Here is a 14,379-nt window from a genome sequence, read left to right on the forward strand (position 1 = left end):
TGATATGTGTCCACTGGAGAAGAAAACACAGCCAACAGAGAGGCTGCAAACCTGAAAATCCAGGCCGACCAGCTTCCACACCTCATATGAGGAAAAAACGCTGAAGAGAAGGTACCTTCGGCTGAAATGATGAAGCCGAGGTGAAGGTAGAGCTACCAGCAGTTACAGTCCAGAAAACGCAGCAACGAGGGGCCGCAGATTTGAAAAACGCAAAGGTGAAAGGGGCTGTAGATAGGGCAGAATCTGGGGCAGCAGAAAAAAAACGCAGATCTAGTAAGACACCAAGCCTCAGATCAGCCAACCAACTCCAGCAAAAGAGCTTGTAGAAGAAATACGCAGCAAATACACTGCTGCTGCCCTGAAACAGAGCAGGCTGACAGCACTACAAGAGTTCCAGGGACAGATGCTGAAGAAGATCGACCACAAAACTGTGACGGTGAAGCACCTGGAAGAGGGCAAACTGACCAGCAGCAAATCTGAGAAAAAAACGCAAGAAAGAGAATGGAGCAACTAATGCTGCAAGTCACCGGCGCTCTGATACCATGAAGGAATGCACATCGGAAGATGGGAAGTGGAAACATAGGAGAGAGAGAGAGAGAGAGAGAGAGAGAGAGAGAGAGATGGAGAGAAACGCCAGTGGATACTTGCCCTCAATATCAACCAAACAAGAAGCACATGCTGGTACAAGTCCCGAGCAAGAGGGGGAAGATCACCTCGTATGCGAGGGACTGCGCAAGCCAATATGCAGAGGCACTAAGGCATGCAAGGCAAATACCCAAGTCAAGTGTGAGGAGGGAATGGCTCGGCTATATATATATGCCCAAACAGGGGCAGCCGACTAGCATCCTCACGACTAGGAAAAAAACCAAGACTCCATAAAATAGGGAAAAAAGTGGGAACAAGATGTGGGGTGACCAGCCCCTCTAGCTAACATGGTCAGCCCTAAAGGCTACAATAGGACACCACAAAGGATGCTAGCAGCAAGGGGATGATGATGTCTAACATTGCTAGCATAGTTTCAGGACATCGTGCTAAAGGATGATCTTCCGTCGCAACTCCCACCCAGTCGTCTTGAGGATCATCACATTGAGTTGGATCGCTCAGTAAGTTTTCCTATCGCCTTTCGAAGGCATTGGAGAGCGAACTGGAGCAAGAGCTTTTCCAATTACTCTGAGTTGGATTTATCCGGCTTTCGTTCTCACGCTTTGTTGCACCTATCTTGTTTGTGCAGAAGAAAGACAAGTCGGCATGATAATGCGTGGACTATAGGGCTCTTAATAAGCTCATAGTGAAGAACAGGTTCCCAATGCCCAGGATTGAGTATATCCTTGAGCTACTCAACGATGTAAAGTTCTTTTCAAAGATAGATATCAAGAGTGGCTATCATCAGGTTTGGATTTTTATGGCTGACATTCCAAAAACAGCCTTTAGGATTGAACGTGGCGATGCCTTTCGGTCTCACCAATGCACCGACGACGTTTAATAAGATGATGTCTTGGGTATTTGAGAAGCTCATAGAAGTGTGCGTTCATCTTTTTAGATGATATACTCATCGTTTTCGCTACTGCAGAGCAGCATGAGCGTGAAAAGGTCTTGCAACTTTTGTGAGACAATGTGCTCTACATCAATGCAAAGAAGAGAGAATTTGGAGTAGAAGAAATTTATTATCTGGGATATGCTATCAGTGCAGACGGGATTAGCCTTGACCTTGAAAAGGTAAGGACAATTCTCGAATGGGATGTTCCCAAAAATGCTCAAGAGATCCGCTCTTTTGTAGGTCTCTGCCAAGCGCACAATTCCCATATGGACAAATTTTTCGACCTTACAGCAGCTCTTACAAATCTACTCAAGGGCGAAAAGACGCGCTGATAGAAGGTGTCCGTTAGGGCAAAGCACACAAGGCATTTCATGCAATGAGAAAAATTGCCTCTGAGTCTCCGGTTCTCAAATTGGCTTCATGAGATGATCCTTTCGAGGTGATTACTGATGCCAGCAATTTAGCCATAGGAGTTGTTCTCCAGTAGGAAGGGTGCCCAGTGGCTTATTATAGTCAGAAATTAAATGATGCAAAAAAGAATTATTTTGTGTATGACAGAGTTATTGGGGGTGATGATAGCTCTTAAGCATCGGAAACATTTCCTTTACAGGAGAGATTTCACAGTAAGACAGATCATTAGGCACTTAAATGGTTGCAAACCATGCCTAGTGTCCAATGGAGTGATAAACAAGCCAAATGGAGTTAGATCTTCCAACAGTTTGGAGGTATGATTGAATACATTCCTGGCTCAAATAATTCCGTTGCCGATGCTCTAAGTCAAGAAGGCACAATTTAAAATTTGCAGAGTCCACTGTGCTTGAAATACAGGGAAAGGATCTTGACAGTAAGAAGGCGCAGTGTAAGGATTCTTTGGAATTCGGGACTCAATATAGATTGGCCCTGCAGTCAGCACCGAGTCACTATACCATCCATGATGATTGGTTATTTTACAAGAACCGGCTGTGCATTCTCAGGGAAAAGCGATAAGCACTTCTCCATGATGCTCATGACTCTCTCATTGGAGGTCATCGTGGTATCAACAGTACATTGGAGAAACTTGAACGACTATTCTATTTGCCAAAAAATGAGACGGGATGTCTATCAACATGTCCAAGCATGCCGGATATGCCAAAAAGTAAAGGTTTCTCATACGAAACATGCAGGGTTGCTTCAACCTTTGCCAGTTCCCGAAGGCCCTTTCCAAGATATCAGTATGACTATGTTGGACCTCTTCCTGCTACATTTGGATCTCGGAACACACAGTGCATGACCATTGTGGACCGATTCAATAAATGTTGCATGTTGATTCTATGCAAGCAAACGGCCACGGCTGAAGACATCGCTTGTGTGTTTATCGGCCATTGATACCCCATTGAAGGTTTGCCAAGGACAATAACATCAAACAAGGATCCCAAGTTTACTTCAAATTTTTGGAGAGCATTATTCGACAACTTTGGGACCAAGTTACATCTGTCCAATGCATTCCATCCGCGGCCAGACATAAATCTACAATCAGCTGGCTTTTGATATTCTCAAATTGTATTGCCATGACAGGCGGTCAAAATGGGAGCATTACCTTCCTTTGGTTAAGGCCATCCTCAACGACACTCATTCATCTAGCATTGGTCGGGCACGAGGCAACATTTGGCCGCTGTTTCTCGTCACTTCTTACGAGAATGATGTTACCTTCCTTGGAGGCCAACAAGACCATCGAAACTTTTTTAGAGATTATTGAGTTTGTCGTGGAGCGCCTTACCAAAGCATAAGAAGCATACACTAGGCAAGCCAACAAATCAAGACGAGATGTCAACTTTAAAGAAGGGGATTGGGTATATCTCTGGATAATGAAGTAGAGATTGAAGCAAGTGGACAAACATTGTCCCAAACTCTCCTTTCGCAGCTTCGGACCCTTTCCTATAATTAAAAACATAAATGATGTCTCTATGAAGCATAAGCTTCTAGATAGTTAGACTAAGCATAATGTTTTTCCATATTTCTTGGTTGAAGCCCTACATTGGTCGAGCTTTGCAAGATATTGTAGATGAGCAACAACTAGACGTGGTAAACGCAGCTGAAGTAATTGAGCCTGAACAGATTCTCCTCCACAAATGGAAGCATGGATGTGGTCAAAGACAGACAATTCTACATGAAGTTTTGGTACTAAGGTACCCATGAATAAGTTTGGCTCGAGGAAGAGTTCTGTCCAGAGTATCCCCAACTCCTGACGGACTACTTGGAAGCGATGAACCTGCCGCCAAGCTAAGGAGGAGGGAATGTCACATGCATCCTGCACTGGAGTGCTATGTAACACATTGGCTCTACATTAGGGCAACATGTATATAATAGGATTTACCTTTTTCGGAATATTTGTTGTATGCTGTGACCCCATTGTGAGCCGAGTCTGGGACATGTCAGGTACGAGCTACATAGAGAGTCTGCATGTGTCAGTCCTCTTACCCACTTGGAGAATTCATTAGATAAAGTCATATAGACGTCTATCTTGCATTAGCAAGCATGTAGAGGCTAGATGCATGTAAGACATGCCTATGGGCCAGCCAAAGGCCAGCCCATGGCCATAAGCCTCAGTTGGCAGTGTGTTTGGGGCAGTTTACAGCCCTAGACCATAGATAGAACCAGTCGACAGCATAAGGGAGCATTCATGCTCTAGTCGGCCAGCCAAGGATGGTAGCAGCAGGTCGGGTAGGAGTGCCAGTCGGCCAGCAATGTAAGCGCACCAGCATTTAATGCATAACTTAGCATTTTATGTCTCATATTAACTGGCTGACAAAGCTTCTACTGGCCGACTAGGAGCCTCAATTCCATATAACAGCAAATTATCAGTTTTCAGCTAAACGATCATTCAACAAATCAAATGTCACATGCATCTTGCATTGGAGTGCTATGTGACACACTGGCTCGAAATTAGTGCAACATGTATACAATAGGATTTAACTTTTTAGGAATATTTGTCTTATGCCGTGACCCCATTGTGAGCCCAGTTTGGGACATGTCAGGCACGAAATACGTAGGTTAGTCTCCACAGCCATAGAGAGTCTTACCCACTTGGAGAATTAATCAGATAAAGTCATGTAGAAGTCTATCTTAGCATAGGTATTGCATTAGCAAGCACGTAGAGGCTAGATGCATGTAAGGCATGCCTATGGGCCAGCCAAAGGCCAGCCCATGGCCATAAGCCTCAGTGGGCAGCCTGTTTGGGGCTGTTTACAGCCCTGGACCACAGATAGAACCAGTTGACAGCATAAGGGAGCATTCATGCTTCAGTCGGCCAGCCAAGGACAGCAGCAGCAGGTCAGGTAGGACTGCGAGTCAGCCAGCAGTATGAGGGATAGCATGGCACTAAAGCGCAGCAGCATTGAATGCTTAATTTAGCATGAGATGCACCCCTACTCACCTACAAGAGCGTCTTTGAGGAGGTCTTGGGTCAGACCTTGTGGATCTGCTACCAATGAATTTGCACACCAGAGTTGTAGCCTCTAAGGTGGTGACACAGGAGAATAGGAGCTGGAGGTCACTTCTGAGAATAGGGAGTTGAGGGCGGCCTCCGTCAGGGAAGGTGGAACGGCTGCCATGAGGGAAAAAACCAGAATGATGCTCACAACTACCTCTTGAAGAACAACCGTGACGACAAGGAGCAGGAAGAAGAACATGCAGGTTGAGGAAGGAAACGGGGCGAGGTGACAGAGGGCAATAAGGGGCGGAAAGGCTGGAAAAGGCAGGGAAAGCTGGCTAATAGAAAGAGAGGGTGTTTTTTGTTGGTGGGATGCAGGGCACACAGGGGGCGAAGAGGCCTAGGGGGAGCATAGAGAGCAGCGCAGGGGGGTGAAATGGCTGGGAGGTGCAGCATGAGGGGGGCAGAGACAAAGACAGGGAGGGAGGCACCTGCAAGGGAAGGAGGGGTGGAGAAGGGGAAATGAAGCTGGTGGACAGGTGGGTTTGTGCAGGAAAATGGCGAGGGGGTGGGGTTGGGTGGGCGCGGGTTGTGGGGGCTCTCCAGCTCACTCTGTCTCATGTCCCTGAACAAGACACACCTCTCAAGAGGGCACTCGTGCTTCTGGCTGATCCTTGGCCTTTTCCCAACTAGCCTTAGGCCCAAGATCCTCCCATAGTTAAGGTTTTTCACCGCCCATGAACGATTTCTATATGCTTGAACCCATGACCTCCTGGTCCTAGGCAAACACCTTCACCACTTGGGCTATCACCTCATTGGCGATCCTTGGCCTCTTCATTAGAGATTTGGTTTAATCATCTATGTATGAAAGTCTTAACAGAAGTTAAAAAGGCTAAGAAAGTCCAAGTCTGTGCTTGTAGACTTTGTCAAGAAGTGTTGTGAGGTTTAAAGAGGTTAATAGTAGCATGAGTGTGGACTGGTAGAGGTTAAAAACTCTCTTGATCTTACAGGTATCACCTGTGAGGAGAGTAAATTGGATGAAGACTTACAGGAAGAGGATGGCTCTCAACGTCGAAGAAAAAGAGCTAAGAAATCACATTTGAAGGAGTCTGTAGAGGAAGGAGTATATCATGGTCATACTCTGTCTGTCTTATGGCATATATATGATGAACTTGCTGAGGGTCAGAAGCAGAGCAAGCTGCTGACATTACGATTTGAGTATCTAATGAAGCTGAATATTGTTTGCGCTGGAGCTGAAGGACTCCAGGATGGTCCACTGGAGCCGCTCACAAATCTTTTCCCAGATGACACTGGCCTGGAATTACCCACACAGGTATTCCACACAATCCAGTCATCGGACTCTTATAATACTGGCCTTTGGGTTTCAAGAAGCATAAAACAAGCTTGAAGTATCTTTTGAGTTTCCTTTTTGTGTGGTTTTGCAGGTAGCCAAACTTTCTGCTGGAGCGGACTTCCACTATGATGTCAACCGGTCTTTGCGTCCCTATAAATGGGCTCAGCATTTGGCTGGTGTTGACTTTCTTTCGGAAGGCCCTCCTTCTATCATAGATGGGATTTTATCAGGAGAAAACTCAAAGGGAACATTGGTTCACAATGGCTTGGCAGCATATCGTCGGCAACACCGTGTCCAAACTGTACTGGAAAAACTTCGCAGTCAAAGGAAAGCTTATCTAGCTCTCAAATGAATATTATGTCCATACGTCAAACACGGGGAATGACTGGGATCACTGAACCTGTAGGTGATGTTGCTCTTGTAATTTATGTGCTCTAAATATTTCAACTTTGTTGGACCTACCTAGATCTTTTTTCTTTTCCATGTGAGTGTTACTCTGTTTTGGCAGCTTTTTTGATGATTTTAGATCATAGAGGTAGCTTGAGTCTACCTTTTCTCTGGTTCAGAGTTTGTTCTGCTGGGTGGGGCAGTACTTGTAGAGTGCCCTCTTTTAATAATGACATACAGAAGAGCAACGTGATACCCTGACCATTCTAAAATTGCCATGCTGCCTGGTGCCCTGGAGTTCATACAGTGCGAAGTGTATCTGTACAACTGGGTTGAGATCACCCCATCTGGGCTGCAAAAGGCTTTGACTAGTATCAATGATGCATTGACTCTTTCTGGGCTGGTTCCCTCCTGTAGATGGGATGGAAGTCTTGCCAATAATACATAGTTTAGAATCTGCAAGGGAGGATAGGGTACTTCCTTTGGCTGAATTAGGCGCGGTTTCTTCTAAACGACGAAAATATGCTGATTTGACAGAAAGGACAACAGATTTTGAAGGGTTGGAAGGCTGATGTTTTGGATGATGAAAACATTCTATGAGAAATGGCTGTTCTTGGAGAAGGCAGCATATGGCAGCATGGATCATTTGAGTATGACTGAGGTTCTTCCCGATCGTGCAGATTTTCAAAAGGTGATGCCAACTTCGGAAGATTGTGGCAGCCGGGTATTTACTGCTATTTTTAGAAGAGATTATGGTTCTTGAGGAAAAGAGATTGACTTCAAAGCTCAGGTATTGTGAACTTTTGGGATCTTGAAGTTTTTGCTTCTTCTTCTTCTTCTTCTTCTTCTTTTTCAGGTACTGGATGTTATAATTTTGATACAGAAGAAAGGATATATGCACATACACATGCTGACGGAAAAAGGATATCAGACTACACGTCATGTGTACTTATTTTTGAAAAGAAGCTTTATAACTCTTCTACCGGAAGAACTTTCTGTGGATGACCTTAGTGAATCATATTTATCCATCTGTCTCGATGTCCCTGTGGGCATCTACCCTGTACTCTTACTCTTCTGAGGAAGACTATTTGAAGTAGAAAAATGCTCTACATTCCCCTCTCAATGTGGTCAACTATGTACAATCTTGTTCACTGCTTCGTCTCCTCGAGCTGTGATTGTAGCTTCTTGTCAACTGGACAGCCTTCACAGGTTCTCTGCTGTACCAGCTGTCCTCCTAGGCTCCTTGGCTGTACTAGTTCTCTTAGCTCTAGCTTTCGTTTGAGAGTGCTGTGTGACTAATGCTTTGATTCATAATTATAAAATGTGAAACGTTACACAACTATCTTATTCGCATATACCCGCATACAGAGATTTGAAAGGTGAATCTGTGAGTTTGAAGATTAATGACTATTGCAAAACTTAAGTGTGGTAAGGACCAAGTGAAAAATGCATTTGGGACTGGTGAGGTTGGAGACAATAGATTTTCTTTTTACAGGAAACAAAGCAATTGAACCAGGAGAACTGATTCATGCACTTCAATTACACTAACGTGCTGCAAAAGAGCACTCCTAACTAAAGAAGTTTAGCAGCTGCGATTCCTACTACGGCCTTGTAGCTGCAGTCTTCCATATGAGGTTTGGATTGATGGTAAAAGATGGTACAACACCTGAGCAATCAGATTTTGCAATCAATCATCATTTCTTGCTAGGAGATGAAGACCACCAATAACTCATGGAGGACTTGGAAGCTTATGTCCTGGGATTGTGTGGCTGTTACATCCCTGGCATTGATGCTCAACGGGCCAAGGAAATGTAACATGGGTTAGCGGTTGGCTATTGTGTTTGTTATCCCATAATTTATTTAACCTTTGTGTTTGTTTTGAAACTAATGAAAACATTAAATCCTTCCATTATTTAACAAAACAAAAGCCTTACATTTCGGATTCCATTCGCCAAACCATATCCTTGTGGGCAAAAGGAGGCAGAGGGTTTGCAATAGGACATGAACAAGTCCTTGCATTCACATGTGAACAAGTCCTCATCAGGGGTAATGGTGGTGGAGCTCTTCTCCACCTTTTAAAAGTTCTTACTACAAGGCCATCCATCCATATTCAAGGTGATGACTTCCGGTGGACTACAAGGAATCCATCAAGTAAGTGATCAATAACCTCATTAATGAAATGTGAACCATGATCCACTAAATAACTCTAATGGGTAGTCGAATCTCAAAATAATTTGCTCATATAAGAACTTTGCTGTTGTTCGTGCATTAGCTCGCTTAGAGGCTTTGGCTTATGCCCATTTCGTGAAATAATCTATGGCCATGATCACATATTAGGCTTGTGTGATGGATGCGCAGCTGGACTAATACATCCAATAAAACCAATTCTCCATTTCTCGAAAGGTTGTCCTACAATGACAGGGGTGAGTGGCATCCTGTCCCTTTGTTTTGCGGGATAGTAAATCGCTGACATTCTTTGCATCTTTTGATAAACTGTATGGCATCCCCGAACAAAGTAGGCCACCATAGTCTTGCTTGAAGCACCTTGCGAGCCGTAATCTCTCTAGCAAAATGTCCTCCGGCTATCCTTGAATGTGCTTCATCCAATATCATGAGCAAACTCATCTTCTCTCATGCATCTCCTTAGGACATTATCCTTACCTAGCTTGTATAGTTCTCTCGTAATTAATTAATAAGGTACAACAAGCTTAATAAGTCGTCGCATTTTATCTTTGTTCAAGGGTCGTTCTTGTGGAAAACCATAAGGTAGATAATCAAATATTTCCTCACTCTACTCGGGCACCATGTCCAATTTGAACTAACAAGCATCAGGTAGGTCATCATCAACACCAATTACTGGTTTCCTATTTGGAATTCTTGACATATGATAACACATGCTGTGTCTCTTTTCTCATCGTAACCGTGAAGTCAAATTCCAATAGTAATAGCAACTAGCGTGTGATTCTTCCCGTGGTGCAAGGCTTGTTCACCAAATATAATAAGGCCTGATGGTCCATGAAGAACACAAATTTGTTGGCCAATAGGTAATATCGATACTTCTTAATTGCACAAACCATGGCCAGCCCTTCTTGCTCTGTGGTAGTGTATTTACCTCTGCATCATTTAATTAGCGAGACTAGCGAAGCAAACTGGGTAGTCCAATTTGAACTCACCAGGCTATGCCAATATACGCATCTAATAGCAAAGTTTGATGCATCGATATACACATGAAATATAAGGTCCCAACTAGGTGGTCTTAGAATTGGTGCGCTAGCAAGTGCTTGCTTCAATCTATCATATGCTTCGTGGCATTCTTCAGTCCATTAAAAGACAATGAGTAGCTTATATAATGGCTTGGCGATTTCAGCATTTTTCGACGGTAATACCCAACGTGGTCCATAAATCTTTGCACACCTTTGTAATTAGTGGGTGGGGGCAGTTCCAAGATCAACCTGACCTTGCTGTCATCTGTGGATATACCATTTTTAGAGATAGTGTGTCCCAATATCACACCGTGTTTGATCTAAAATTGGCACTTTAAAAGGTTTAAGGATATACGATACAATCGAGACATCGCTCAAACACCTTTCTTAAGCAAGCCAGATGGTCTGTCCACATCGAGAGTGTGTACATAGATTATTGATGAATACCTCCACCACTTCTGCAAAGTAGTCTTTGAAGGCCGTGCACATTAATCGTTGGAATGTTGCTGGGGCATTGGTAAGATCGAAGGGCATGACTTTGTAAGTAAACATCTCCCACATTATATTGAAGGTTGTCTTATGCTGGTCTTCAAGTGCTATAGACACCTGATTGTAGCTTGAAAATCTATCCAAGAAGTTGTAAGCTTCTTCACCAGCTACTTTCTCTAAAACGTGTTCCGTATAGGGAAATGGATAATAGTCCTTCCTAGTAGCTGCGTTGATCTTTTTAAGATCCACACATACCCTAAGTTTCCCATTCTTCTTTGGCACTATTACGATTGGTGACAACCAATCCATATATTCTATCTCATAGATGAAATCTGCAGCAATGAGTTTATCGATTTCCTCCTTTACAGTTGCTGCATATTTAGGATTCATCTGGTATGGTTTTGGTCTTGATCCTTCCATGATTGGGATCGTATGTTGCACCACCTTAGGTGGTGGTACACCCTTCATCTCTTTGTAGTTCCAGGCGAAACAATCCTTAAACTTCTTAAGGAGAGTGACAAGATCATTTTCTTCAACCGGAGTCAAGTCCTCAGCGATATAAACAGGTTTGGTTTCCTCCCCTTGTTTTGCAATATCAACTTCCTTGACTTCAGCTGGGCCATCACGTATGATGTGGACAACCCATCTTCCTTAACTCTTTTTACCGTCAATCGGACCACTTTTGTTCATCAATTGTGTAGGTTTTGAAATGATCTAGTAACTGAAAACAGGTCTCGTTTATCCTCATTCTCACTTTTTGTTTTAGCCATAACTTTCCTGGCCTCTCGCTCACCTTTTACCAAAGCCTTATTTCATTCTCGGTGCCTAACTTTTGTAAGCTTAGGCATTTCCAATTCTTGAAGGATGACTTCCTCCCTATGTTTCCCTTCAAGTGATATCTTACTCAATTCCTCACCCCAATCCTTAGAAAACTCGTCGTGTACCTTAGTGGCTTCAAGGTATCTCAGCCACTGGGCATCCGTGGGTTTTCTTTGTAGTAGGGCATTTCATCGAGCGATATATCATTTCTGCTTTCACCATCTTCTAAGGCATTGGGCGCTGTATGGCCCTGTGATCTAGTCCCTTCTATGCTAGAGACCTCCTCTTTTGATTCCTCATCAATGGTTTACGAATTGACCATACAGACAGAGGTAGTGGGAATAGTTCCAGATTCCACATATGGGGTTCCTCGGGGTTGCATGAAACATAAAGAGTTTGAGTCTCACATTCTCTACTAAAAGCCCAATGGGCCTTGAAGATGTTTCGTCTGCCATTTTAACGATAAAATCTGCTCTTTTAATATCGGGTTTTCCCTAGTTTTCCCAACATCGTTTTGTGATGATGCTAACCCCCGCCCCACCATCCAAGATAGCAAGTGCCTCGTATCCATTATGATGAATTGGGATCATAGCATTAGTGTCGTCACTTTCGTAATAACGCCCCAATTGATTAACCGGTATCTTGATGACTTTGCTTGTTCTTTCCCTTGTGTGTTTTAAGGTTCTTTCTACTAGAGGTGACAAAACATCCTCTGTAGTATCGGTTGGCCTTAGTCCGCCTTCTACCCATTCCTTTATGTCTACCCATAATATTGGTGAACTACGTAGCAATTAACCCAATGGTATTTGCACAAAAGTGGACAGTATAACCGCGAGGCTGCCTATGTCTCTGGGTTCTCTGGCAATTGAGGGTTCCTTCCATGTGTGCGTCTCGTATCCATCTCTAGGGAATGAATGGATGGACTCATCCTGTGCATCTTCCTCAAACATTCTTGACATCGTGTTTCCTTGAGTTCCCTCTTCCATCTCTTCAGGAATTGGAGTAGGTACGTCCAATTCCCTTTCCCTTGTTGGTTTGTTTCTTGTATACATTATATCCCTGACCTAGTTAGCCCTTATCTTGGCTTTGTGAAGTCGTTGACACTCTTCTACTAGGGCCCTGGCTTCTTCGAGCTTCCTTATCTCCTCTTCGGCATTTGGGTATTCACCAAATCCTTTAGGGGTTGATGGTCTTTTCCCTTACATGTCCTGGTCAGGCTCTTTTTGTTTGACCGCTTAATCCCTTTCTTCTCTTGATTGGGTGGATCTAGTGTCGATTGTATCTTCTTTAGATCCATCTTGGATTGTGACCCTAGTGTCACCCTTACCCACTTTTTTCACACTCCTTCTCCTGCCAGTTTTGGAAGTGGTTGCATCTGTTGGGTTCTTCCCTTTGTCCCTCAATTAGACCTGGGCTCGTGTCAGGACATTGAGTGGCGTGATGTTTCCAGGCTACACACTAATGGTCCGGACAGTGGCATGGTTAAAAGTTGAAGTCAAACCACTTGCGCGGTATGGACAATATTTAATCGAATGATCAATCCCACATTTAGTACAAGTAAGTACTGGCATGTCATTGGGTGGACTAGTCAATTGTTGGGGTTGGTGTGCGTTATGAACCACATTCTTGTTTGGACATTTAGCGATTCGATGAAGTCCACCGCAACCAAAACATTGTAGTAGTCCTCTCCTCATGTTTGAGTTTATGTCCTTACCCTTCCACTGTATCATGGTTTTGAAACACAGGTGTTGGCGTGTTATTCTATAAGACATAGAATTCTGGTGCAATCTTCACAGCTTTCTCATAGTACTCACCACATAGTTCTACTTTACGCACCATATCCATATCTTCTGATGGCTCTTCAATCAATACTTGGTTGATTTTAGCCTGTGGTGGTTGTGGTGGTAGAACAGGTAGTGGAAGAGGTGAAGTGTCTTGTACCTGAAACATCCCCCTAAGTAAATATGAAGAGTTTGGGTATCCTACAGCTACAATGATTTGCACAAGTGGTGCTGGTAAGGCCAATGGAGCTCTAGGTGCCAGCACAACTGTGCTACTATTTGGAACCTTGGATATCTGCACATGGAGGTATCATGATCCCCTAATTTTACATAGTGTGCACAATAGAGTAATGGCCTTGCTCTTAACTGTGGGCATTCGGTGGTAGTGTGATTCCATCTGCTCATAGAGCACCACACCAGTTCTCTACGAGGGCAAAGATGGGTATACCCATGCCTAGATGTTTCTCTTCCATCCTTTATCTTCAATTTTTCCAGTATTGCATTACTGAGTTCATCCACAGTCATGTTCCCAACTTGCTTACTCTGAGTTCCAATCTCTTGGTGAATCAAAACCCGTGAAGTCATTGCTACCGAAAATATTTTGACATCTTTTGGTTGTGGTGGCAATTCCATCATATTGTCTTCATATTCAATTGCCAGTTTACAACATGCATCCAGAGTAGCCAGTCGGGCCAATACTAGATAATAATGCATCTTGTGGTGTATATATCTAACTCCTCTGGAAGCAAGGCAATAACTGATCATCAGTTAGCTTTTCCCGTAGTTTGCACCTTGAATTTAAGTGCTTTAGCCGAGACACATAATCTCGTATCGACTCCATTTTCTTTTGTTTGATGTTGTGCAGCTGTGCCATAGGACTCGATCTATCGCCACTTATGGGGCAAAGCTTGGCATAAACACATTCTTGAGGCATGTGAAATTAACCTTACCTTCGGGTTTGAGGGTTCAGAACCATTGATGTATTTTTCCTTCTAGGATCAGTGAGAAAGCAGGAACCATGGTTACATCACTTACTGGCCCGCAAGTTTCACATGTGGACTCAAAGATCTCTACATATTGAATAGGATCCCCATCCCTAGAGAATTTTTGAACGAGCTTTGAAATGATGTGTGGTTTCATTTGGGAGGGTCGGGGTTCTAGAGTAGTGCCTAGTTCCCTAACCATTCCTTGGCCCATTTTCGCAGCCATATCTAACAAATCTGTCCTTGTGACCGCATTAAGATCTATGGTTGGATCTTCCCTTGGTCTTTGAGGAGCTACTTCCCCCCTACCTAGACCTCGTCCTCTTCCTATGTTGGCTCTTCTAGGAATTTCCGGTCTATAGGATGGTCCGGCCACTTCATTCTGGAATGGCTCATCATTAGTCACCTCTGTACGCC

General features: G+C 43.8%; 1 protein-coding gene across 7 annotated transcripts in view; it reads left to right on the top strand.

Moving 5' to 3' along the window:
- Positions 1–8,029, top strand: part of THO5 (THO complex, subunit 5) — a 30,251-nt gene extending 22,222 nt beyond the window's left edge. The window contains exons 4-7 of one of the 7 annotated variants that reach the window (XR_015268864.1): positions 5,957–6,279; positions 6,392–6,702; positions 7,225–7,477; positions 7,571–8,029. Coding sequence is in view for 1 of the 7 variants with exons in the window: in XM_086818090.1 (XP_086674216.1) it covers positions 5,957–6,279; positions 6,392–6,652 (584 nt within the window). In the remaining 6 variants the exon portion in view is untranslated. The other 6 variants (XR_015268866.1, XR_015268865.1, XR_015268863.1 and 3 more) reach the window with 6 other exon arrangements.
- The last annotated feature ends 6,350 nt before the right edge of the window (positions 8,030–14,379 follow it).

Source organism: Cibotium barometz, chromosome 24, assembly GCF_041138505.1.
Source record: "Cibotium barometz isolate CiBa-2024 chromosome 24, ASM4113850v1, whole genome shotgun sequence".
Taxonomy (NCBI): Eukaryota; Viridiplantae; Streptophyta; class Polypodiopsida; order Cyatheales; family Cibotiaceae; genus Cibotium; species Cibotium barometz.